The following is a 26,997-nucleotide window of genomic DNA, read 5'->3' as shown; positions in this document are numbered from 1 at the left end:
CTAGCTGTTGCTTTTGTGCCTGAGCAAATCTTTTCTGGAGGCCCTTTGGCTTGGGTTTGTGTCCCCAAGCCTCTGGGTTTGGGGGGGGGCGGGCATGGGCTGAATCTGCCTGCAACCATTCATTGGGTTTTCTGATCAGACCTCATATATTGGTGTTAGGATGGCATGGTGTAAGTAGTCCTTGGCAATCTCACCTAATGTTAAATTGTATCATGCCCAATTCTTAGATCATAGAGAAATATGCACTCTCAGGGATGCTTTAGAGCATGTGCCAGAGCTATGAATCCACCCCACCCAAATACAAGTCTCTCTTTGGGTCTACAGAAGATCTAGATCTCCATTTGCAAGTACTGATTGACAATAGCTGTGCTAATTGAGGTTGGAAGAAAGGGTGGTACAAACTGACTCTTGGCTGACAAGGTTGATATTTAACTGAGTGACACATGAGGTTGACAGTGACAGGAGCCTGTGGCATCTCAGAAGGAGGGTATGTATATCCCTTGCCCAATCCAGGTAAGAAATGATTCAGGCTGAATTTCAATCCTATCCCACCAGTGCACACATTTCAGCCAGTATAAGAGCTCTGTGAATTCTGCCTTGTGTATGAGGCTTTCAATTCCTACTGGATACTGAGTCTCACCACAGTAGTCCTGACACAGAGATCCAACAAAAAGCCCTGTTCCAACTTGTGTTTCCTGCTCTCCAGTGGGTGGAATATTCCTCTGCTCTGCTACCCAACCTTGGAAGAGGGATGTTGGAAGCAGAGACATTGCTGCGTAGCCTTTGAACTTCCAGCTGCTTAGTTCATGGGCTTCTGTTCAGTTCTGTTTTAACATGTTTAGCCTTGCACTGGATATCAACTCTAAGGCCTTCACTTAATCACCCGGCCACCAGGCAAGAGGAAAATCTCCCCCTAAATGTAGGCAACCACTGAGCTACTCTCTATCTTAATAGACATTTATATTCTGGGATTTTTTTCTTTTTTTAAATTCAAAACAGACCATGCTCATACCAATAATAAAGACCTTAACATATCCACAGAAATGGAATTTTTGCAAACTGATCTCTTATAACATAGTGGAATGAAACTACAAACCAATAACAGAAACATACTTAGAATACACTAACATTTTTCTCTTCTCTTTTTTTCCTATTAGCATTTTCATATAAGAAAAATCATGTGATGCTCAAGATTGTGTATCTGATTTCCTACACCTAACATTATGGTCTCAAGTTACACCCATTTTCCTATGAATGTCTCAAGTTTATGTTTTTTAAATGACAAAGTAATACTCAATTGTGTATACATACCACCTTTCCTTCATCCATTTGTTGATGGGGAAAGTTTTCAAGATTTATTTATTATGAATTGTGCTGCCATAAACTTCTTTTTGGAAGATACCTAAAAAGGAATTGCTGGGCCAAATGGAATTTCTGTTTTTAGTGTTCTCATTTTGTGTCCATACTGATTTCTATAGTGATTGTATCAGTTTACTATCCCACAAACAACGGGGAAGTGTTCCTTTCTCCCCCTAACCTTGCCTGCATTTGCTATTGATTAAATACTGGAGGATAGCCATTGTTTCTCAGGTGAGATGGAATCTTAATATTGTTTTAATTTGCATTTCTTGTATGGTAGCAACCTATCTACTGGAAAATTAAGCATTGTTTTATCTTTTTTCTAGTTGTATGGAACATTACTAGAAGGAATTACCCTGCAAATAGAAAAGCACAAGTGTGTGGGAATCACACTGCTGAACTTCTGTTTCTGTGACCCAAGAAAAGATCCAAACAATATTTAACAGATGTTGTATCCCTCTCTATGCCAAGCATATATAGGCTCTGCAGAATCAAAATGAAGGATACTCAGGGGATTCCTATCAGTGATCAAGAATCTACTTGTGTAAGGGGAAAAATAAAGAATATGTTTGCATAAGAAAAATATAGCATGTTCTTTTAGGGTCCTATGGAAAATAAAGCCTTCAGATGACAGGATGTTTGAATAGAATTTATGGCCTTTAGCCTGAACAGTAATAATGATAACATCTAAATATGCCTTATTCTTAAAACATATATTCATATTATATTTGGTGACACATACAGTACCAATTATGTTTAATTCTTAGTCTGGTTGCATCAAATTCAGATAAACTCAGATGAAAACATTGAGGCTCAGAGATGCAAAGAATGTGCCCAGTGTCACATAGATGACATATTTGGGAGTTAAGATTCAAAATTAAATGATTGTCTCTGAAGCCTGTGTACTGAACTTGTTCACACTTTTGGCTGAGGGTTGAAACAGAATTCAGAGTTCCATTTCAAACTAATAGAATTTGTGTTTTCTGACTAAAACCCAACATCATGAATTCATGTCTTCCTTGAGATGAAGAAAAATTATGAGACTGAAAGAAGAATGTCAATTGATAGGAGGGGGAAGAGGAGGAAGGAGGTGAGCAGGGATGGTGGAGTTGGAGCTCTTGAAGGAATTCAATGAATCATTGATTGACCAGCACCCTTTTACCACTTGGAATTATTTATTTTAAATGGATGTAGTGCTTTTAGATCCAGCATGAAACAGATGGATATTATTCTGTGCTGATTACGTCTTCATGTTGACAAGTTCTTGATTGTGCAGGATCTTGTCTCTTCATCTTTGAATTTGGATTTCTGGCAAACAAAATAAAAGGAGTTCATGTAGTTGTTTTTATTTTTTTTTAATCCACGTTTGAGTCACCACAAGTACTAGTTTAGGAAAAGAAAAAGACTCTAAAGAGAAAGATCCTAAAGTACCAACAGCCAAGGAAAGAGAAAAGGAGCCAAAAGCCTCTGGAAGTTTTGGAAAAGAAAGCAAAGTAAAAGAACCTAAAACCAAAGGAAAAGATGCCAAAGATGAACACAGAGAGCCCAATGCTGCCCACCCAAGGGTTGCTTTTTCAGTTGACTACACAATCAAACAGCCAAATCCACCACCTGGAATTAGGAAAAAATCCAGTAATGCAGAAGTAATTAAGGAGCTCAACAAATGCTGGGAAGAAATTTCAATGCATTTGGACAAATCCAAAAGCTCTCTCTATATATTGCCATCATCAGAATTGAGTCAATTAACAAAAGTTTATTTATACAGTAACAAATTACAGTCTTTCCCAGCAGAGGTTCCCTGTTTAGTAAATCTCATGACAATGGCTCTAAGTGAATATTCACACACCAGTGTGCCTGATTCTCTCTCTCTCTCCTTTTTTTTTGGTACCAGAGATCGAACTCAGGACCTGACTCTCTTGATAACTTGAAGAAGCTTCAGATGATTGATTTACTGCATAATAAACTGAGAGAAATTCCTTCAGTGGTGTACAGGCTAGATTCTCTCACCACTGTCTACCTTTACTTTAATCATATAATTACTTTGGAAAAGGACAATAAAATCCTTACAAAACTCAGTATGCTTAGCACTTGAGAGAACAAAATCAAACAACTACCTGGTGAAATTGGTAACTTATGTAACCTTATTACACTGGATATAGCTCACAATCAACTTGAACACCTCCAAAGAAGATTGGCTACTGCACACAGATTAAAAACCTGGACTTGCAGCATGATGAACTGCTGGACCTCCCTGATATGATAAGAAACTTGTCCAGTTTAAGTCATTTTATAGTGAGATATAGTAAACTGTCAGCAATACCCAGATAACTAGCAAAATGCAGTGAACTTGAAGAATTTAATTTAAAGTACAATAACATTTCTACTTTATCAGAGAGTCTTTTATCCAGTCTTGTAAAATTGAATAGTTTGATGTTAGCTGTAAATTGCTTCCAGTTACATCCAGTGTGTGGTCCATCTCAGTTTTGTACCATCTAGTCCCTCAACATGGAATACAATCAAATCAAAAAAATCCCATTTGAAATTTTCTCTAGAGCAAAAGTATTAAGTAACCTGAATATGAAGGACAATCAGTTAACATCACTTCCTTTGGATTTTGGAACTTGGACGAGTATGGTGAAATTGAATGTAGCTACTAATTAGCTCAAAGATCCCTGAGGATATATCTGGTCTAGTTTCTCTTGAGGTTCTAATATTAACAAACAATCTTCTAAAGACACTTCCCCATGGTCTTGGGAACCTCAGGAAATTAAGAGATTTGGATCTAGAGGAGAACAAATTGGAATCCTTGCCAAGTGAAATTGCTTCTCTTGAATTCCGCAGAAAACACCGAATCAGCCTGCTGCAGACAGGCAGGTCTGTGGTCGCCAGTTGCGCTGAAAACACCCAATCAGCCCACACCCTGGCAGCAATCCACTGGAACCCCCCACACACACACCTCTCCTTTGTCCTATTCTCTGTACAGCCACCTGGTTCCACAGTACAAAGACACAGAGGACACCGGACCACCAGACCACTGTACTGGAGCTAATCAAGTTCTCAGCATTTAAAGAATTCCTGCCCAGAGTTAGGGGTTTCTGAGCTGCCATCCCACTGCTCCTGGTCCAGAGGAAGGGGCTTTTGGGCCACCATCCCTACCGCCACTCTCGCCCCCTGGCCCACCTCTCCCAGCTCAGAGGAGGTGATCCTCACACGTGCTAAAAGCACCCACCCTGCCCTCCCCAGTCGAAATGAGAAAACACATAAATAAGTCTCAAAACCAGGCTTTCAGATCACCTACAGCAACCCCAGAAGGAAATGAGATGAAACACTCTGATACTCAACCACCTGGACCCACTGAACTGGCAACAAAATGGGATCTGGAAAAAATGAAATCAGAAATAATTTCTCAGATAATAGCAGAGATTGTGCTCCTAGTGCAAGACATGATGAACGAATCTAGAGAGGAGCTGAGGAACATGATGGAATCGCAAAACAGGAAACAAATGAAATCCATAAAACAGAAGCAAATAGATTTCCAGGAGATGAAAATCTCCATTGAAAATCTACACAGCAGAATGAGCCAACGTGAGGACAAAATTTCAGATATGGAAGATAAGATTGCAATTGTTTCAAACTTATAAGGGAACACGAGAAATCAATCTAGCAGCTGGTAGATGATGCAAAGAAGAATACCATAAGACTGACTGGAGTCAATGAAGAAACAGGAGAGAGTGCAGATGACATAAAAAAACTCTTCACAGAAGTAATGGCAGAAAACTTCCCAAGGAGTGGAAAAGAACTGGACATACAGATAAGTGAGGCATATAGGACTCCAAATAGCCTTGATCAAAAAAAAATCTACACATAGGCATATAATTGTTAAGATTCCAGGTACTCAACAGAAGAATAAAGTTCTACAAGCAGTAAGAGAAAAGAAACAAATCACATACAAAGGAAAGCCCATCAGAATCACAGCAGACTTCTCAACACAAACCATCAAGGCAAGAAGAGCTTGGAGTGACATATTCCAAGCCCTAAAAGCAAACAGTCTCCAACCCAGATTGATGTACCCTGCAAAACTATCTTTCAAAATGGATGGAGAATTAAGATACTTTCATGACAAAGAGCACCTTAGGAACTTCATGAATACCATAGCAGCACTCCAAAGAATTTTACACAATATCCAAGGAACAGACATTGAGGATCACAACCCCAGGAAGGAAAGCAGAATGATCCCATCTGGCATGACAAGAAATTAAATGGAAAGGGGGAGAACCCAACAAAATAAAAAAGTCATGGCAAAGATAAGTCAATACGTTTCAGTTGTAACCATCAACATTAATGGTCTCAATTCACCATTCAAAAGAAACAGACTGGCAGAATGGATCAAGAAGGAAAATCCAACAATATGCTGCATACAAGAAACACACTTAATTCAAAAGAAAACTCATAGACTGAAAGTTAAAGGGTGGAAAATAATACTCCATGTGACAGGAACCCCCCAAAAAGCAGAAGGAGCTATCCTCTTTGAAGATCAAGTAGATTTCAAACCAACCCTGATTAAGAGAGAGGAAGAAGGACACTATATCCTTGTAAAGGGAAGAATCCAAGAGGAAGAGATGACAATCATACATATCTATGCACCAAACACTAGTGTGCCCAACTATATAAAACAAATACTAATGGATTTAAAAAGTCATATATGCACTAATACAATTGTTGTGGGGGACCTCAACACCCAACTGTCATAAATATATAGATCAACTAGACAAAAAATAAGCAATGAAATACTAGAACTCAATCGAACTCTTGAACAAATGAACTTAACAGATGTTTACAGAGTCTTCCACCCCACAAAATCAGAGTACACAGTTTTCTCAGCTGCACATGGGTCATTCTCCAAAATAGACCACATACTTACACATAAAACATGCTTAAGTAAGTGCAAAGGAATTGAAGTTATCCCCTGTATATTATCAGAATATAGTGTGTTGAAATTGGAGATCCATAGCAAAAGGAACTCAAAAAATTTCATAAACACATGGAATTTGAACAACACACTTCGGAATAACCAATGGGTCATATAGGAAATAGAAATCAGACAGTTCCTTCAATTAAATGACAATGACAATACAACATATCGAAATCTATGGGACACAATGAAAGCAGGCTTACAAGGGAAATTGATAGCAGTGAATACGCATTTTAGGAAAACAGAATGGGCCCAAATAAACAACCTGATGCTGAACCTCAAGCTTCTAGAAAAAGAAAAGCAGGACAATCCCAGAGCTCATACAAGGGAGGAAATTATAAGGATCAGAGGAGAAATCAATGCAATGGAGACAAAGAGAACAATAGAAAAAAATCAGTGAAGCCAAGAGTTGGTTTTTTGAAAGAATCAACAAAATTGACAAACCCTTAGTGAACCTTATCAGAAAAAAGAAAGAAAAGGCCCAAATCCATGCAATTAGAAATTAAAAGGGTGAAATTACAATGGACAAAGCAGAAATCCAGAAGATCATCAATACCTACTTCCAGAACCTATACACCAATAAAATGGAAAACACAGAAGAAATGGACAGATTCCTAGATACATATGAATTACCAAAGTAGAAGGAAGAAGATCTAAAAATTCTGAACAACCCAATATCAACCAAAGAAATTGAACACATAATTAAAAACTTAACAACTAAGAAAAGCCCTGGCCCTGATGGCTTCACTGCTGAGTTCTACAAGACATTTAGAGAGTGCCACTACTGTTTAAACTCTTCACTGCCACTACTGTTTAAACCCTTCAATGAAATTGAAAGGGAAGCAGTTCTCCCAAATTCATTCCTGGAAGCAAGTATCACCTTGATCCCCAAAGCAGAGAAAGACCCAACCAAAAAGGAGAACTACAGGCCAATCTCACTAATGAACATAGATGCAAAAATCCTTAATAAGATACTGGCAAATAGAATGCAGAAGATCATCAAGAAGATCATATACCCTGATCAAGTGGGATTCATCCCAGGGATACAGGGATGGTTCAACACATGCAAATCAATCAATGTAATACACTATATCAATAGAGCCAAGGACAAAAACCATATGATTATCTCCATAGACACAGAAAAAGCATTTGACAAAATCCAACATTCATTTATGATAAAAAAAAAAACCTACAAAAATTGGAATAGATGGTCTCTACCTCATACTGGTAAAAGCCATCTATGAAAAACCAACAGCCAATTATCATACTAAATGGTCAAAAACTGAAATCTTTCACACTAAAATGAGGAACAAGACAAGGATGTCCACTATCACCACTCTTGTTCAATATAATTGTGGGAACATTAGCCACAGCAATTAGACAAGAGAAAGAAATAAAAGGAATAAAGATAGGAAATGAAGAAGTCAAATTGTCAATATTTGCAGATGGCCTGATACTCTATATAGAAGACCCCAAGAACTCCACCAAAAGTCTTCTAGACTTAATAACCAAATTCAGTCAAGTAGCTGGTTACAAGGTCAACACACAAAAATCAATAGCTTTCCTCTACATGAAAGACAGACTCACTGAGAGAGAAATAGGGCAAACAATTCCTTTCACAATAGCATCCAAAAAGCTGAAATATCTAGAAATTAACCTAACAAAAGAAAGCAAAGACCTCTTCTCTGAAATCTATAGCACTCTGAAAAGAAAGATAGAAGATGATATTAGAAAATGGACAGATATCTCCTGCTTCTGGGTAGGAAGGATAAATATAGTGAAAATGGCCATACTTCCAAAACTGCTATATAGATTCAATTAAATTCCAATTGAGATCCCAGTAGCATATATCACGGACCTTGACAAAACAATACAAAAATACATTTAGAACTAGAAGAGACCCAGAATAGCAAAAGCAATTCTAGGTAACAGAGACATGGCAGGGGGTATCACAATCCCCAACCTGCAACTATAATACAAAGTTACTGTGATAAAAACAGCATGGTACTGGCAAAGAAACAGATCTGTGGACCAGTGGAACAGATTAGAAGATGCAGAAACAATGCCAGACAAACTCAGCAATCTTATCTTCAATAAAGGATCCAAACACCCTGACTGGAGGAGACATAGCCTCTTTAATAAATGGTGCTGCAAAAATTGGGTTTCAACTTGCCAAAGAATAAAACTAGACCTATCTCTCTCACCATGCACTAAACTAAAATCAAAATGGATTAAAGATCTAAATATTACAATAGAAACCTGGACCAGTTGGAGCAGAGATTAGGTAGAACTCTTGAAGACATCGGTGTAGGAAAAGATTTTATGAACAAAACCTCAGTTGCCCATGAGCTAGCACAAACAATCAACAAGCGGGATCTCTTCTTATTAAAAAGCTTCTAAGAGAAACCACCAGCAATGTGAAGAGACAACCCACAATGTGGGAAAAAATCTTCACCTGCTTTTCCTCAGACAAAGGTCTACTGTCTTGAATCTATAAAGAACTTAAAAAGATCAGACCTCTCAAATTTAAAGACCCAATCTGAAAATGAGCATCTAAAATGAACAGACATTTCTCAGACAAGGAAGTAGAAATAGCAAATAAATACATGAAAAAACGTTCAACATCACTGGTCATTTGAGAGATGCAAATGAAAACAATGCTGAGATTCCACCTCACACCAGAAAGAATGGCTGCTATCATGAAATCAACCAATAACAAATGCTAGTGGGTTTGTGGAGAAAGAGGAACCCTGCTCCATTGCTGGTGGGAGTGTAGACTGGTACGAGCACTGTGGAAATCAGTATGGAGATACCTCACAGAACTAGGACTAGAGGTCCCATTTGACCCTGCTCTTCCACTGCTGGGGATCTTCCCTAGAGAATTAAAAGAATCTTACCACAGTGATATATGTGCATCCATGTTCATAGCAGCACAGTTTGTGATAGCTAAACTTGGAAATGGCACAAATGGCCATCACCTGGAGACTGGATAAAGGAAATGTGGTTTTTTCATAAAATGGAGTACTATTCAGCCATAAAAAATGAGAAATTAGTGATATTTATAGCTAAATGTATGCACATTGAGGCAATACTCTTAAGTGAAATAAATAGGACACACATGTGTAAGTACCAAATAGTTTCTCTGGTGTGAGAAATTGAAAGTGTAAATAAGGACTAAAATGTATAATAGATAATGTGAAATAGGAAGAAAAAGGGGCAATGGGGAAGGGGAAGTAAGAGGGTTGGGGAAAGGAAAGAAGGGAATGGAATTAATATGAGAAAATGGAAAAATAGGAAGAAAACCTTTGAAAATAGGGAGGAATGGAGGGGTTGAAGGGAGGGCTGGGCAACAATGGAAAATAAGAACCAGGAGACATTATGTAAAGGTACAAATTTCCAATGATGAATGTCATTATATTGTATACCTAAAATGTACCAATGATTAGAATGAATTATAAATAATGCAAAATAGGAAGAAAATGCCCAAAGGGGTAGGGGTAGTGGGAGGGAGCAGGGGAAAGGAAAGAAGGGAAAGGAAAAATGACGAGAAATGGAAAAAATGAAAAAAAAAAAGTCTTTGTAAATAGGGAAGGGTGGAGGAGGTGAAGGAAGGGCTAGGAATGGGGAAAAAATAAGAACCAAGATGCATCATGTAAAGGTACAATTCCCAATGAGAAATGTAATTGTGTTGTATACCTAAAATGTACCAATAAAATAATTTAAAAAATAAAAAATTAAAAAATGAAATTGCTTAAGGATTTGCAGAAATTAGTCTTGACAAATAACCAGTTGACCAAGCTTCCCAGCTGCATTTGTCACCTCACCCATCTCACATGCCTGGGCCCCTGAGAAAATCTGCTGACTCATCTTTCGGAGGAAATTGGTACACCAGAGAATCTAGAAGCACTGTATTTGAATGACAACCCCAACCTGCACAGCTTTCCCTTTGAGCTAGCTCTCTGCAGCAAGCTTTCAATCATGAGTACTGAGAACTTCCCACTCAGTCACCTCCCCACTCAGATTGCTGCTGGAGGACCTTTTTTTATCATTCAGTTCTTAAAGATGAAGGGTCCATATCTTACCATGGTTTGATACAGATATGCATGTCTTACACACTATTCAGAATCAGACTTCCATTCACATTTCACATCTGTATCTGTGTCTATTTATGTACATATTGATATATATGCCAGATATACAAAGTATGCATTATGTGTTCCTGGTAATAAAGGAATCACAGGCTTTTAGATTTTTTAAAATTCTGTACAAATGCCTTACATAAATTTTCTTTCCTGTATTTGATGGATATTATTCTGTTGTGTAATCTGATATACTGGTTTGCTTAAAAATTGGTAACAAATTATGAATTTATTAAATTTACATAACAGAGTTAGTATAGGTATATATACATTTGTCTTGGAAAATATAATGGCAAAAGATTTTATTGCAACTTTTCATAAACGTTTTCCCTTATCAATTGTTAAATCTTTATGTATGATAGGCCCTAAAGTTAGAATATTTCTTTTACTTATTTTGAAATTTGAGATTTAAATTTTATATATTGCTTACAATCAGAGTAATTGTTGGATTTTTTTGTTTGTTTTAATTTGCTGTGTTTTAATTAGTCACAACTAGAGATTATGACCTCATTAAAGAATTTGCATCTGCTGATTTAAATATTAAGTTATATGCTTATTAAAATAACTAGCAAAATGAAAATATATAGTGAGTAAAGAATCTAAAATTTCTTTAATTTTACATCTCTGATGAGTTGTGGAGCAAAATCTGAGGTAAGTCTTTGGATAGGTGTGGGGGAATTGAAACCTTTCCTAGTATAAATATGTTTTCTTAAGTTTGATGGAATAGTATTTGTAGTAAAAAGGATTTTTTTCACTTCTGAAAATTTCAAATCCACAAAAACTGACAAATTTGGCAAATAAATTATACATAAACAAATTCTATGTATGTATATACAGTGCTATATAGATGTGTATTTATTATGTCATAAACTACAATAGGTAACTTTAAGGACTTTTCTCCCTATCCTTGTATAATGAAATGGATGTCTTTCTTTGAAAACTGCAATATATGTATATTTGGGGTTATTTAGCAGTGCACTATAGTTTTATATTTTGACTTGCCTAGTGCATCTTTCTGTTCTGGAATATCTGCATCTAAGCAAAATGTCTTTACACTGTGCTGTGTTGCTGGTGAATGAAATGCACTTTTCCCCATTTGTGGGGCATGGGCTTCAAACAATTCAGTTCAGTACCACTACTTTTAAACTCTTCTTTCCTTTCTTGGTAGCTGTTAATACAGTTATGGAAAAGAGGCACTTTGCTTAGAAGCCATTGGAAATTCCATGGAAAATATGTGCATGTACTATCTAATATATTTTTTCTTTTTAGTGCATTTAGACTAGCAAAATTGTAAATGTGTGCCCCTTATGTAATGCTCTTCCTTTTGGTAGTGTTGGTTTAAGTCATTTTATATTGAGGAGATAGACAGAGCAAGTGCATTCTAGATATCATACAAAAACACTTCCATACAGTGAATAGCTATTATATATAATTACATATTGCTGCTTTTTATCCCATTTAGTTAGGTATTGTCTTCCAAATAAACTTTTTTAAAAAATTAAGACTATAAAATTCAAAGAAATTTTGAGTGTTTTGCTTTTTCTGGAACTCAAATTCAGGACTATACTTCAGGTTAAACCTATATTCACATTATAAGGAGCAACTAAGAAATGGAAGGCAGGTGAAGATATAAAACCCAAGAATGCTTAAATGCGCTGTAAACCTATTGTAGATATCACTGGATTTTACCAAGTAATATCCTTTCTTCTTTTCCATCTACTGTGGCTTTTCAGTTAAAATTTTGTTTACAAAAGGAATTTGTTCACAGCTCTGCCTTGAAAAAGAAAAGAATGGACAATTGAAGCAAAATCCAAGAGTAGAAAAATGGGAGTGATTTCCCATGAATTGTCATATGTTAACACCATTTTGTGATTCCTGCCTGAATATCTACTATCCTTCCTATGTTTGCTACAACAAAAATAATATACTTTGGTCTACCAGAAATCCAAATGGAAGAGCTCAGTTAATGAAAGTCTCTACCTGCAGTGAAAGGGAAGAGATTTTCCATAATGGTATCAGAAAGAGAGCATGGCCAAGGTGTCCTGTGATTAGATTATCATGGTCTGATTCTATGTTTTTATCCTCAATGATGTAATTAATATAGTATATTTTATTCTATTTAGGCATGGTTTTATAGATAAATGATCATGAGTTGCATTGAACAAAACTTTCTTCAGAGCCTCACACAGTTACTGTCATTCTTTTCATCACTATGAGAACATTAATTTATGATCATTTTTGAGTGCCTATTGCATCATTTAGTGGGACTCATCTGGAGGGACAGATGACTCTAAATCCAGTATTAGAGAAGTCAAAATTCTATACTACAGTCCTCCTGAAAGATCGAAGAACACAAACTTTATAAATATTAGAGTTTAAGTGTTACATGTAGGTGCCTTCTCGGGTGGGTACTCTCAGTGCATTGTCCAAAGAGATGAGAAATTATAACCCCAAGAGTCTCTCCTCCAACCACTGTCTCCCTCACAACTCTACGAGAGGGATGCCAGTATGACATACTAAAATTTATGTGATACAATGAAAGCAGTCCTACAAGGGAAATTTATAACAATGAATTCTCACTGAAGAAAAACAGAGAGATCTCAAATAAATAAACCAATTTTGAACTTCAAAATTATAGAAAAAGAAGAGAAAGTCAGGCCCAAAGCCCATATGAGGGAGGAAATTATAAAGATCAGTTCCAAAATTAATGCAAGTGAGGATAAGAAAACCATACAAAAATTAATAAATAAAAAGTTGGTTCTCTGGAAGAGTAAATAAAATAGACAAACCTTTAGAAAACCTGATCAAAAAAGGAGAAAGACTCAAATTCATGCAATTATGAATTAAAAGGGCAAAAGCACAGTATATCCTGAAGAAACCATACAATTATCAATACCTATTTTGAGAACCTGTACTTTAGTTAGATGGAAAACTCAAAAGAAATGGACAGATTCCTGGATACATATGAATTCCCAAAGCTGAATCAAAAAGATATAAATATTCTAAATAATCCAATATCAGTAAATGAAACTGAAGAAATAAATTTTTAAAAAGTATCAACAAAGAAAAGCCCAAGTCCTGATGCATTCACTACTAAATTATAGAAGAACTTTAGAGAATATATAATGACACTACTCTTCAAACTCATTAATGAAATTGAAAGGGAAGCAATACTTCCAAAATCATTCCTGTAAGCAAGCATTACCCTGGTAATGAATCCAGAAAGGGATTGAACTAAAAAGAACTAAAGGCCAATCTCCTTACTGAATGTAGGTGAAAACATTCTCAATAAGACAGTGGCAAACAGAATGCAGCAAGTTATCAAGATTATACCCCATTACCAGGTAGCATTAAACCCAAGGATGACAAAAATCACATAATCATCCCAATAGACACAGAAAAATCATTTGTCAATGTCCAAAACTTGTTCATGATTAAAAGAAAAACCTTACACAATACAGGTTTTCATCAAGAAATAAACTAATAACAAATGCTGGCAGTGCTATGGGGAAAAGGCTCCCTTCTTTTTCCTCACAGTGTAGACTTGTGCAAGTACTCTGAAAAATCACTGTGGAGATTCTTCACAGAAACCAAAGCTAGTGGTCCCTTTTGACCCAGCTACTCACCTTCTTGATATCTTCTTGAAAGAGTTAAAAGCATTATACCACAGTGATATACACACACCCCTTTTTCTAGTAGCACAATTTGTAATATGTAAATGTTGGAAATAGCCTAGATGCACATAAATGGATGAATGGATAAAGAAAATATGTGCTTTTTACATACAACCAAGTACTACTCTGCCATACTGAATGATAAATTTGAGGAATTTTTAGATTAAATGGGATGCCCTTTGAGAATATTCTTTTCAGCGAAATAAATCTGAAGCATGGTGTTTAAAGATTGCACTGTTTCTCTGTTGTGAGAAACTGAAAGTGTAAATTAGGACCAAAATGGATGTTAACTATTGAGAAACAGAAAGAAAATGTTCAAATTGGAAGAGAAACAAGAGAGAGGAGAGGGGCAGAGATACAAGGAAAAAGGAAAAGAAAAGAGAATGGAAGAAAAAAATAGAAACACATGTTTTGTAAATAAGGAGGAGAGGGGAATGAAAAAAGAAGAATCAAGATATATTATGTATAGGTACAAATTTCCTATGATAAATATTATCACTAAATATATCAAAAGTATACCAATAAAATTAAGTAAAATTTAAAAAAGAACTAGTACACTATGTCAAAACTTATATCATGCACCATTTATCTTGTAGGAGATTTATGAGTCAGTATTTGTAGGTTATCTCAAATAAGTAAATAATGTCTATATTTTTCAATTTATGGGGATATAAAATCTTATAATATTCCCTGCTGATTTTTTGCATATATGAATTATAACTTTTAATGTCTCCTCTTTTCTTTCTGATTTTGTTTTAATCTTCTCATTTGTATTTAATTTTAATTTTGAAATTTATCTATAGTTGATGAATAGAAAAATAAAAATTATATATATTTAATGGGTATTATTAATATATTGTTACAGTTATACATTTTGCAATGTTTGAAAAATAGTAAATATATTGTTTCTTTAAACATTTTTATTTGTTTATGATGAAATCTTTTAAACTATTTGCATTCAGTATAATTTAACTAGTATGTGATTGCATTACATAATGACTATATTCTTTGTGGAAAGTTAGTACATATATATGTATATATAAAATGTTATTGAAGTATAGACTTAAAAGTATATATACATATATAATTATATATTATAAATAATTAGTGGTATAAATAGCAGACTGGTCTTTATAAAACAAACTAGCATGGGAAGGGGAAGGGATAGGAGTGAAAGTGGATGAATAAGGAATTAGGTTGTTTTATGTAGATGTACAAATCCACAGAAGGAATGTAAACATTGTGTGCCCCAAACATATATTAAGAAAATCAAAATAAAATATAATAAAGTAAAGGTTACCATCAAAAACACAAAGAACAAAAAATGCTCCTGACTTTGTGGAGAAAGGAAACTCCTGAATGTATGTACTACACATACAATGGAAATTGGAAAGATGATTCCTCAAACAAAAGAAATTCCATTTGACCTGCCTACACCTCTTGTGGGCATCCTCCTATAAGAATTACAGTCCTCATATTACAGTGATACATACATACTCCTGTTTATAGCTGGACAACACATACTGGCTAAATCTTGGAAGCAGCCTATTTGTTTATCAACAGATGAATGGATTAAAAGAATGTGGTTACACAGTGGAGTACTACTCAGAAGTATGGAAGGATAAACTGAAATCATGTGTAGGAAAATGGATGTACCTTAAGATCACAGTAGTAATAATAGTGATAAGTCAGCCACAAAAGGTTAATATCACTTGAGTTCACTAGTATGAGAGCCCAAAACTATAAATTGTTTAAAGATAAAGTAAAAGAGACATGTTAATAATCAGGGGAAAGGATTCCATAGAGATTATGCAGCTTGTGAGGAAGTGGGGAAAGGGGAAAGATGAGGTAGCAAAGTAAAAATGAGCAAGACATTATATGTCTGTGCACCAATTTCCAATTATGAAAATAATTATTACATATTGCAAATATATACAGATAAGAGTAAGTCAAAATGAGATAAATTATAAAACTTGTTAAGGGCAACTAATGATAACATATTATATTCTTGAAAAGTTCTGAATGGATGTTGATTTTTCTCCCAACAAAAATGATTACTAATTTGAAGTAATGCATGTAATATTCTAGACTTAGTGATTTCATAATGTATTATATTCTCAACATAGCCTTCTACATAAGAAATGCATGGAATTTTATTTGACCATCTTAACAATATAATTGGAACCTAAAAAGTTGAGCAAAAATGAATGAGAAAAGATTTCTGATAAGGGCAACAAATGATCTATAAAATTTCCAAAGGTTGGTCCATAAAGAAATTGCATATTGCTTAGAGCAAACCTTGTGACTTAGAAATCAAACTTAAGAGAAAATAAGTTTCTCCCAGAGGAAATAAATGCTACCTGAAGATAAAGCTATCTGAAAAGTTTGAAGCAACTTTGATTTTCATTGAGGGCTGGATTTTCCATCTGTTCTACTTCCTTTTTTCAGACATTAGAAACTAAAATTTGTGTCTAATAAGAGTTATTTTACTGGACAGTTTCCACCTTTTTACCACTCTTTCTTATAAGTTGTAGTCATCTATCAAGTTTCCTTATTCTTCACATTTTAATTTCTATTAGCTCATGATTCCCTTACACAATGATTACAATCATTGTTGGGAGTTGGTACACACAACACATCCTAACATTCTTTTATCCCTCTTCTCTCCCTTCCTCCTCCCTTGATCTCTTGGTCACATTCCCTTTTGGAAAATGTCTATCAACCAATTTCCTTTCATCCATCTTCACTTATCTTTTATCTATCTGTCACTTTTTATTTTGGTTTCTCATATAAGAGAAATTATTTGAATTTTAAATTTGTGTGTCTGATTTCTTTCACCTAATATTATGGTTTCTCAAGGTGCATCCATTTTCCTGCATCCAGTTACTTACTAACTACATGCTTAAAAATTATTACATATGAGGTGTTGTCTAACTTGTTCCAATTTCAGTGGTGTTTGTCTATTGCATTCCTTATCTATTTTCATAGGCAGATTCCACTTTCAGATAATCCCTCTTTTTCCTATTTATAGTTTCTTCTTGGTATCTACAATAGCACCTACCAAAGCCATTGTCATTTGCTATATTTTATAATCAATTTAATTGTCTTTTTTCATAGTACCTGTCTCTTTACATGCTCAGGAAAATATTGAATGACTAATGTTGGAGACATCATCTTTCATTTTCATGAGTTTAATGCAAATACTCTACAGACTAATGGAACAGTTCCTGTTGGCCATAGTTTCAACTTAAGCACTCTGAGTTAGAAAACCATCTTTATTTTCATTATTTGCTTATAGTCCTCACATGTGATGCTAATCAGGTAAATTTAAAGTTTTCTCACATATAGTGTCCTAGATTAGGGTTTTCATTCATTGACCCATTTTTGTAATGAATTATGATAAACAACATCTTCTACAATAGCTACAAATATTGATTTTTTTCTGGTACAAGGGATCAAACTCAGGGCCTTGCACTTGTTAGGCAGGTATGGTGACACTGAGCTAAATCTCTGGCCAATGATATCATTTTTTAACTTTTCTACTTAGTTATATTTCCATATTAAGGCTTGTGGTAAGTTGCACTTTTTCAGGTAAAGGAGAAATTTAAACTGGATTTAAATTTTCAGTGTGAAAGTAGAAGTTTTGATCTGGTTGTTTAGTGTACATCAAACATATGTAGGGTTAGTCCATTTCTTTCTTATGCTGGGCATTCATGGCTTCCAGCATGTTCTGAGCTATTTTTTTTTCTATTTTTTTTATCTGTTTCTGTTCTAGAGCCTCTAATCATGTCTTTCACTCTGCTCACCATTTCTGTAGTTATGTGGGAGATTATTTCTGCTTTGAATTTTTCTAGAGCCTCATTCATCTGTTTTGATACTTCCTGTGCTATTAGTTCAGGGTGTCCTGGTGGTGGATTATCAGACTTTTCCACCCCATTTCCCCCAGAATTTGCCTTTTGTGGGGTGGAATTCTGATTTTGTGCCTTGTTTACATGGTTAAATGTCTTTCTCATTTTTGTTTTTGGTACTGTTCTTGGTTTAATTTCTGGGTTGGTACTTTGAAGTTGCTTATTGTAAGTATATTTGTTGATGTATTTAGAACCCTTGTGGAATGATTGCTACTCAGAGGTGTCTTCCAGATATAGCCGGTCTTTATGTTTTGAGTCTAATGGCTCTGAGGCCATCTCATTTTCATTATACCAGGAAGGACACCTGATTACATCAATCCCAACACCTTTTCCCATGTGGTACACTAAGCAACACAATAGGATCAAGCACAACTTAGAAAATAAAAATTTATGGTAGTTACTAATCCATCACCTTTAATTTTATGTATTGAATCAAAATCAAGGACCAACCCAACATATGTTTATAGTGAATAAACTCTTCAATAGAGCAACTTTAACTTTCTGGAAGGGGAGTTAGAAAGAGTTGGGGAGGGAGGGATAGGTAGGTAGAAGGATAGGGTAAGATTAGCAGTGAGGTCAGAGGACAGGGGTGAGAGAAGGAAAAAGAAGAAAAGAAAAATATAGAATTAAGATTTAAGGCCAGAACCGGAACACAAATGGAGATGAAGAACAATGTGGGACAGAAAGGGAGTGAGGGAGAGAGAGACAGAAAAGAGAAAAGAAAAGAAAAGAAAAATATAATATTTAACAAAGTAGAAAAAGAAGAAAAAAATTAAAAATAAGACCAAAAGGAGTGATAATTTTGAAAATAACAAATAAAAATAAAAATGAAGGGTCTCCTTCAGGGTATGTCTCTGCTGTCACAACAGACAATGTGGGCTGCAGTGTTCACATATAAATCAATGAGTTTCAGCAAGCCAGTCACAGATTCCTGAGATTCAGGAAGATTTCTGGCTACAAGGCCCAAGTTGAGCTCCCCGTCCTCCTGCAGGGTTGAACTCTGCAAGGTTCTATTGCAGTTTCTAGCTGCCTTTCCCCTGAAGATAGTCCAGGTTCTGATGGGAGGTGGTGATTCCTCCAATTTACCAAGTATGGTGGTCTGGTGTGGCTGTATTCTGGAGAGTCTCTTTAGTTTTCCAGTGGGCTTCAGTTTTCATCAGTGAGGCTGAGAGAGTCCCTCTCTCTGTTGTTCACTTCTGGAGCACAGGCCATTGGACTTTATGACCCCATGTGTCTCTGTAGTGTGGATCCAGGTAGCTGGACAGCAAAGTGACAAGAGCCGGGGGGTGGGGGTTGGGGCATGTTGGAGGCACCTGTGCTGGTATGCTGGTGGCCAAGGGGTCCTCACCATCCCTCAGCATCTTTAAGCATTAGAGAAAATCAAATGAAAATGACACTGAGATTCCAACTTACTGCAGAAATAAAAGCTATTGTTAAAACTCAATAAACAACAAACTCTGATGAGTTTATGGGAAAAAGAAAGCCTTCCTCATTATTGGTCAGAATGTAAAGTAATATAGTCACCATGACAATCAGTAAGGAGATTCCTTAAAGAAAGGAAACTGCTATACCTCTTCTGCTGATTTGACCCTGTTATATTTTTTCTGGCTATCTTCCCAAAAGAAAAAAGTCATCATATTACAGTGATACATGCATATTCATGTTTATAGCTGTATAACTCATAAGAGCTAAAAATGCCCAACACCAGGTGTTGGGATAGAGAAAGTGTGGTATATTGACACCTGGGAGTACTACTTAGCCATCTGGAAGGATAAACTTGAAATATTTCTAAGAAAATGGGTGCATCTTGAGACCATATTAATAATTTTTAGAAATCAATCAAAGAAGGTTAATATCACACAGTTTCTCTAATATGAGAATCCATAATACAAATGATTTGAAGTGCAGAGTAAAACACATGTTGAGAAACAGAGATATGGATTCCATAGATATTGGAGAATATGAAGAACTGGGAAGAGGGGAAGACAGACATAAGAGGGGAAAATAGCAGTGATCATGATTATGTATGTATATGTACCAATTCTTCATTAGGAATGTGAATGTCATGTTTGTGAAACATATACTGATAAAAATAAATAAAACATATACTGACAATGAGTAAAAATAATGTTAAATTATAAAGCATGTTAAGTACAATTAATGGTAATATATTATATTCTAGAAAGCTTCTGAATAAATGTTAGGTGTTCTCTTTATAAAAAGGATAATTACAGGAAGTAATAGAAACTGTTTTATCAACATAGTGATTTCATAATATTACATTCCTGGTAAAGATAAACGTGCTATATGTGAGAAATGCATGTGGTTTTATTTGTGCACCTAAAAGATAAAATCAAAAAATAAAAATGTGAAGAAAAATTAACAAGAAAGGACTTCTAATATTTTGTATCATTGTGAGCAACAATCCATAAAATTCCCAAAGTTGTTCTCAGTAGGGGTACCAAGAGAAGAATTTTCTGGAATTGTTTTCATGAAGAAATTATGTATTACTTCGTGCAAAACTTGTGACTTTGAAATCTTGTAAAGATACAAAGAGTTTCTCCTGGAGGAAATAAAATGATCTCATTAACTGTTACCACTATACACACAACATGTACCAAGAAATTTCCACTCACTTTTAATTTTTCATATCCAAGGGAGCTAAAATCTTTGGAGCCTGAAAAGGCCATACCACAGTTTATTTAATTAGGAGCTTTGAGATTCAAATCATTTGCATCTAGAAAGTATAAAGACACACAACTGTGGCCACTCACCTTTATCTCTGTAGTCATCCTCTGTGAAAAGTTAAGTGGGGTTCCTAGAGAAAGAGCTCATAGAATGGAAAACTGCAGTGACAGCCACAGGTGAGGTGGATATATCCTATCGAGGGTAGGTGGAGGAAGAAGAGGGGAAGACAAGGTGGGTACTGGGCTTCCCCTCTAGAATAATGATCTGGGAAATTCCCATATTTAGCCTATAGAAGTGAAATATTCTGAAGCAACATTTGTTTTCTTTGAGACTTGGCTATACCACTTACTTCTCTTTCTCTTCTCTGGCTTTAGAAACAAGAATCTCTGCTGAAAATGAGTTGTTTTTCTGGAGAATCACCAGCACTTCACCACTTTTTCTCATAAGTTGTAGTCTCTGATCAGATTATTTTTCCTTGTATCTTGAAATTTTAATTTTTATCTGCACATGTTTGCAATACATAATGTTTACAGTCACCATTGCAATTTGGTACAGGTACATAACCCATCGTAGTACCTTATTTTATCTTCTCCTCTCCCTTCGCCTTCTCTCTAATTCTTGGTCACTTTCTCCTTTGCAAAATGTCTTTCTCCTTGCTTCCTGTGATGTATTTTCACTATACTCTTTAACTTGTGTATACATTGAATTGCTCATGTAAGAGAAAGCATGTGATATTTAAACATGAGAGTGTGACATATTTCACCTAACATTATATTCTCGAAGTGCACCCATGTTTTAAAAATCAAGCTATTTATTATTCACTGCATGCTGAAAATCTATTAGATATGAGATATTATCTACCTTGTTTCAGTTTCAGTGGATTTTTGTATATTATATTCCTCACCTATTTTCACAGCCAGATTGCCTTTTTCTGATAGCCTTTATTTTTCATATTATTGTAATTATGATTTAATCTTTGTGTCCACAATATTATCTACCCAAAATATTTTATCTCTGATGTTTCATAATCAATTCAATTACCCTTCAGCATGTTACCAATTCCTTTACATGTTTAGTAAAACAATGAATGATTAAGGTTGGGGAGACTGTCCTTCATTTCCATGAATTGAACACAAATATTCTACCATTTTACTGTAACATTTTCTGTTGTTGAACACAGCATTCTATGAGTTAGAAAAACGTGATTGGTTTCATTATTTACTTTAGTTCTCACACAGATGTTAACAAGGTAAATGCTTGTTAAGTTTTCTACAATTATAAATTTCTATTATGATTATTTAGGGCCCATATTCATTGGTCTACTTTCAGTATGAATTATGATAATCAACACTTTATGTTAAGCAGGCTTTCTTACAATTGATATTGCTCATAATCATGTTATTCTTTTGAGAACATATCTATGGCTTTAGTTAATTTTGCTATGTAGTTTTGTATCTATATTGTCTTGAGATTGACTGGAAAGATTCATTTTTAAAATTATAGTAACAATTTCATCTTGATATTTAATATACATCAATCTTGTTCAGAACCTACATTGTTACAGGCACCATGTAAACCTCTCTCAAGACAGATATTGGGCAGCAGCTATCATAACCACAAGCTTGGTGTCTCACAGAAAAGCAACACACTCTGTTCTCTCCATCTAACTTGTTTCTTCCATCCTCATCTTTTATGATTGACAGCTCAATACTACCTGCTTTAGAGAAGATTCACCTACCCGCCTTCTCAGATTAACCTGCTCCAGAATATTGTTCTCTCTTGTATTAATTAAAACTCATTAGATATTCCTTATGGTGATGTTTTTGTTATGAAGCATATAAAAATGTTTAAAATATGCTTAAAAATAAAACTTTAAAATTGTATACAATAATTCTATCCATATAACTATTGAATATTTTAATTTTAACAAATGCAGATTTTGGCCATTAACTTTGCTAATTTTAAGGAGTACATTCATAGACTGGAAAATATAAATTTGGGATCACATATAACTATTATTTGATTTTAATGGTGGTTCCTTTCCTTTCCTCCTCTTATCTATTTAGCACACATGCTTTTTGCCCTACTGAGAAGAGCTCACCTGGTGGGCATTGTAGGAGAGAATAATCCATGCACATATTCATAATTTAAAAGTGATGTATGGTAGCTCAAAAAGGTAACAAGCTGGGCTGGGGATTTAGCTCAGTGGTTCCGGAGCCTGCCATGCAAATGCAAGGTCCCAAGTTCGATACCGGGTACCAAAAAAGAAAGGTAACAAGCCAATTGCACTTATTATCATATGAATTCCCTCCTATGGTGACTGACAGTTTCATGAGATATTGGTAAATGAGATATATGCAAGACATATTTACTGAGACATTGAGAATATAATTCTGATTTAAAGATATGCTCATTTAAGACAGGAAATTTTGGAAAATAAAAACATCATTTTACTTAATTTTCTTTAATTCTGCTATGTAGTGAACATGTACTGTTTCTAATGCAGATATGTGGTATATGTAATGATTAGAGTTTGAATTCTTTCTTCACGGCAACAAGGATTTTATGTTGGATGACCAAGATTTTATCCAAGAAAGTCTGATGCAAGAACCCAGTTTTAAAATCACAGCGCTGTACAATACTTTGAGAGAATTACAGGTACAAAATAATACAATAAAAGCAGAAAATAAGAATGGTAATAGTCAAAATGATTGCTGTCTTTTACTGAGATTCCCTCTGAGACTGATAGCATGATTTTAACTTTTACAGTATATCAGTAGTAACCACTTTTAGAAAAAAATATATAGTAATGAAAAAACACAATGAATCCTCAAATTATAGAATAACATTTGTTTAAGAATCACTGTTTAATCACTACTCTAAAGGTAGTACAATAAAGAAGTAGAGAGATTGTCAAAGAAACACATGAAATTTTAAATCATTTAATAAAAGAGATATCAAACAAATCATTTACACAAGTTAAAATTTGGAAATTAAACCAAGTCATTCATTGATAAAAAGAAAAAAATGTTTCATGCGTTAAAGGAAGTGTGAATTGTTATACACACTTGAAAAAGAAATGAGCTACAATTTGTTGAATGAACAAATCTCATCCACTGACACAATAGTGAATGGATGAGATCCTTGGAGAGATATTGTGGAGTGACAACCTGAAATGTCAATGGCTGCTCATTGAACATTGCTGTTTCTTCCTTCTCCTGAAGATAAAACAGAGACATGCAAGAAGCAAACCACACAGGACACTCACAATTCCTCCTGCTGGGCCTCTCAGAGGATCCAGAAGTTCAGTCCATTCTCTTTGGACTCTTCCTGTCCATGTACCTGGTCAAAGTGCTTGGGAACCTGCTCATCATCCTGGCCACTACCTGTGCCTTCCACCTCCACACCCCCATGTACTTATTCCTTTGTAACCTGTCCTTTGTGGACATTGGCTTCATCTCCATCACAGTCCCAAAGATGCTGGTTAACATCCAAGAACAGAACAAAGACATATACTACATGGAGTGCCTCGCTCAGGCATACTCTTTTATGACATTTTTTGGAGTGGATGATTTCCTACTTACCTTGAAGGCCTATGACCGCTTTGTGGCCATCTGTCACCCCCTGAAATACACACTCATCATGAACCCTCAGCTCTGTGGCCATCTGGTTCTAATGTCTTGGTTCATCATCTTATGTGTAGATTTGATTCATATTCTCCTCCTGATGGAACTCACCTTCTCCACAGGCACTGAAATCTCTCATTTCTTTTGTGAACTGCCTCAGGTTCTCAAGGTGGCCAGATCTGATACCCTAATCAATATCATCTTTCTAAATGTGGTAACTGTCCTACTGGGTTTATTTCCTGTCTCAGGAATCATCTTCTCTTACTTTCAGATTGCCTCTTCTTTAATGAAGATGTCCTCCCTTGCAAGCAGGTATAAAGCATTTTCCACCTGTGGGTCTCATCTCTGTGTGGTCTCACTGTTCTATGGAACAGCACTTGGGGTGTACCTCAGTTATGCCATGAACTATTCTTCCCACCAAAGCTCTGTAGCCTCTGTGATGTACACTGTGGTGACCCCCATGTTTAACCCTTTCATCTACAGCCTGAGTGTGGGGAGCGGTGTCAGCCAAAAAGCTTCATTTTAATTTTACCCTTTGTTATAAATAGCCAGGAGACTATGTAATGGGGAACCGTGTCTCCACTAACTCCAATGTTTCCCTTTAGAGTTTGCCCTAGCAACAAGGTGAACCTTCTGTAACCCCAGGAAACAAAGTAGCCCATGAGGGCGAGGAATGTCTAGAAAACTAGCAAACAACAAAGCAGGTGTTTTGGATAAAGGTCATGGTTAATGACCTAACTCACTGAGTGTATAAAAGAGAGGTGAAAATAAACTTGATTGCTCGGTCTTGGGAGCCCTCCCAACTCTGTCTCTTCTCTTGATTTTTCTCAGTCCTCCTTTCCCCCATTCAGGAACTGTTCGACTGGTGATGGCTGGTCCATCACACCTGAGAAACAAGGATATGAATGGGGCCCTGGGAAGACTTCTCAGCAGAGCTGTCTCTTTTCTTTCATGGACTGGTGTCTTCAGAACTATGGGAATATTACTGTCCCTATGGAAAATATTGTGAATTATATCCTGGCTCATTTTTCTTCCCTAAATGACATATTAATTTTTTTTTGTTTTTTGCAAAACACCTACATGTTTGTCTTGAACATTTTTAATTTGTTTCTCCTCAACCTTTCCACTAGCATTTTTCTTTGTATTTCTTTATTCATGGGACATAAAATTTCAAGTTTGGTAAGATTAATTTGCTATTTCTGAGATTTTTACCATTATGGAAATACTTATATCAAGTACAGTTATGGTTTTCTCTAAAATAATTGCTTGTGTATTGTCTTCACCATAACATGGTTATAGTTTTGTTTTTAACTGATGAAAGGAAATAAAAATAGTCATAGCACTTACCATATCATGATTGTACTTGTTATTTTACACTTATGAAATTACATCTGAAATCACTGTTTGAGAAATTTTCTCTCATTTACATAATATTTAAAGGGAAGAGAGTTAGTTTTCTATGCACTATAACTGGAACCTGATACTGAGCTTACTTCCATATATTTGCATGTTTTTCTTGTATAAAAACAGTAATTAGATTTTCAATATGAAAAGCTAAAACCTGTATTTGAAGATGGGTTTCATTGTGATATAATGCATGGGTTAATTCTGAGCTGCTGCTATGATTATGAGAAGTCTTCTCTTTTCCCTTCTTCTTTTCATTCATCTTTCCTTCTTCCTTGATTTTTCTTTCTTCTGTGAATTCTTTTTTCCTTCCTTCATTTAGATGTTTCTATTTGATATTGCTAACATTCTCCATTTCATTTTTATGGTTAAATAATATCCTCCTGTTTATACAAACTATGCCTTTATTCATAGATGAACATTTGAATGTTATGACTTGTAGCTATTACATATAGTGGTGTAATGATAATGCATGGATATTTATTTGTTCTTGTACAATCATATGCCACAGAATGATGCTTTAGTGAAGGACAAACTGTATCTGCTCAAGTGGCCCCATAACATCACATGACTTGGTGAAGTCATAGTCTTTTGGGGGGGTGCACATTGAATGGAAAAAATCACCAGCAAAGCTTTTCTCATTACCTAACATGATTGTTAGACAGCAAATTGATATGCTGGTTTTCAATTACTGTAGGGACCAGGGAAAGGGGACATTACTAGAACCTCTGCAGTAAGTCCTAGTCTCCTGTGAGCCATGCCAGTACATGGCGAAATACAGGAAAGGTAGAAAAATGAGACTGAGAAGAAGCTGAGCTTTGGGTCTGATCAGTGCTGCTCTGGGTGGCAAAGACGAAAGCCCCCAGCTTACTGTACCTTTTATTCAGTACATCGGGAGAAACAAAATGTAACAAATGACTTGCAGAGAGCTCAGTACATCCTGCGTAAATAAGATGTAACAATCCAAGAACAAGGAGGAACTGAGTAGATGTTTGTTCCTTCCAGGATGTTTTCAGCTCCTAGGATGTTTCTTGTCCTGGAGAATCACAGGCAGTATCACCAGATCATTGAGGTCTCAGTTGTGACCTGAGGCCAAAATGCAGTTATGTCTCAGAATTCCATAGCTGGGTTGTAGGCAGGAGAACTAGGCTAACCAAATGAGTTTTCCCTAAAATTATGTAGCATTGCTCCAGACAAATTACTAACATGTCACAGAGTCAAATTCTC

At 35.5% G+C, this 26,997-nt stretch overlaps 1 protein-coding gene and 1 pseudogene across 1 annotated transcript; both read left to right on the top strand.

The window, feature by feature from the left end:
- Positions 1–443: 443 nt before the first annotated feature.
- On the top strand, positions 444–19,419 carry LOC106007502 (uncharacterized; annotated as a pseudogene).
- A 4,558-nt stretch (positions 19,420–23,977) lies between these two features.
- LOC101712043 (olfactory receptor 7D4-like) lies at positions 23,978–25,375 on the top strand. Its single transcript, XM_087188594.1, has 3 exons — positions 23,978–24,854; positions 25,012–25,019; positions 25,265–25,375. The coding sequence occupies exons 1-3, from the start codon at positions 23,978–23,980 to the stop codon at positions 25,373–25,375; spliced, it is 996 nt and encodes a 331-aa protein (XP_087044720.1).
- Positions 25,376–26,997: the final 1,622 nt, after the last annotated feature.

The sequence above is a fragment of the Heterocephalus glaber genome, unplaced genomic scaffold (genome assembly GCF_053883595.1).
Source record: "Heterocephalus glaber isolate CG9 unplaced genomic scaffold, H.glaber_assembly_v1.0 deba00001532, whole genome shotgun sequence".
NCBI classification, from domain to species: domain Eukaryota; kingdom Metazoa; phylum Chordata; class Mammalia; order Rodentia; family Bathyergidae; genus Heterocephalus; species Heterocephalus glaber.
Note: the sequence above shows the minus strand (reverse complement) of the source record. Positions and strands in the feature narration are given on the sequence as shown.

What these genes read in the sequence shown, in the direction of transcription:
- LOC101712043 (XM_087188594.1), top strand. Translation starts at nt 23,978, where the DNA reads ATGCAAGAAGCAAACCACACAGGACACTCACAATTCCTCCTGCTGGGC.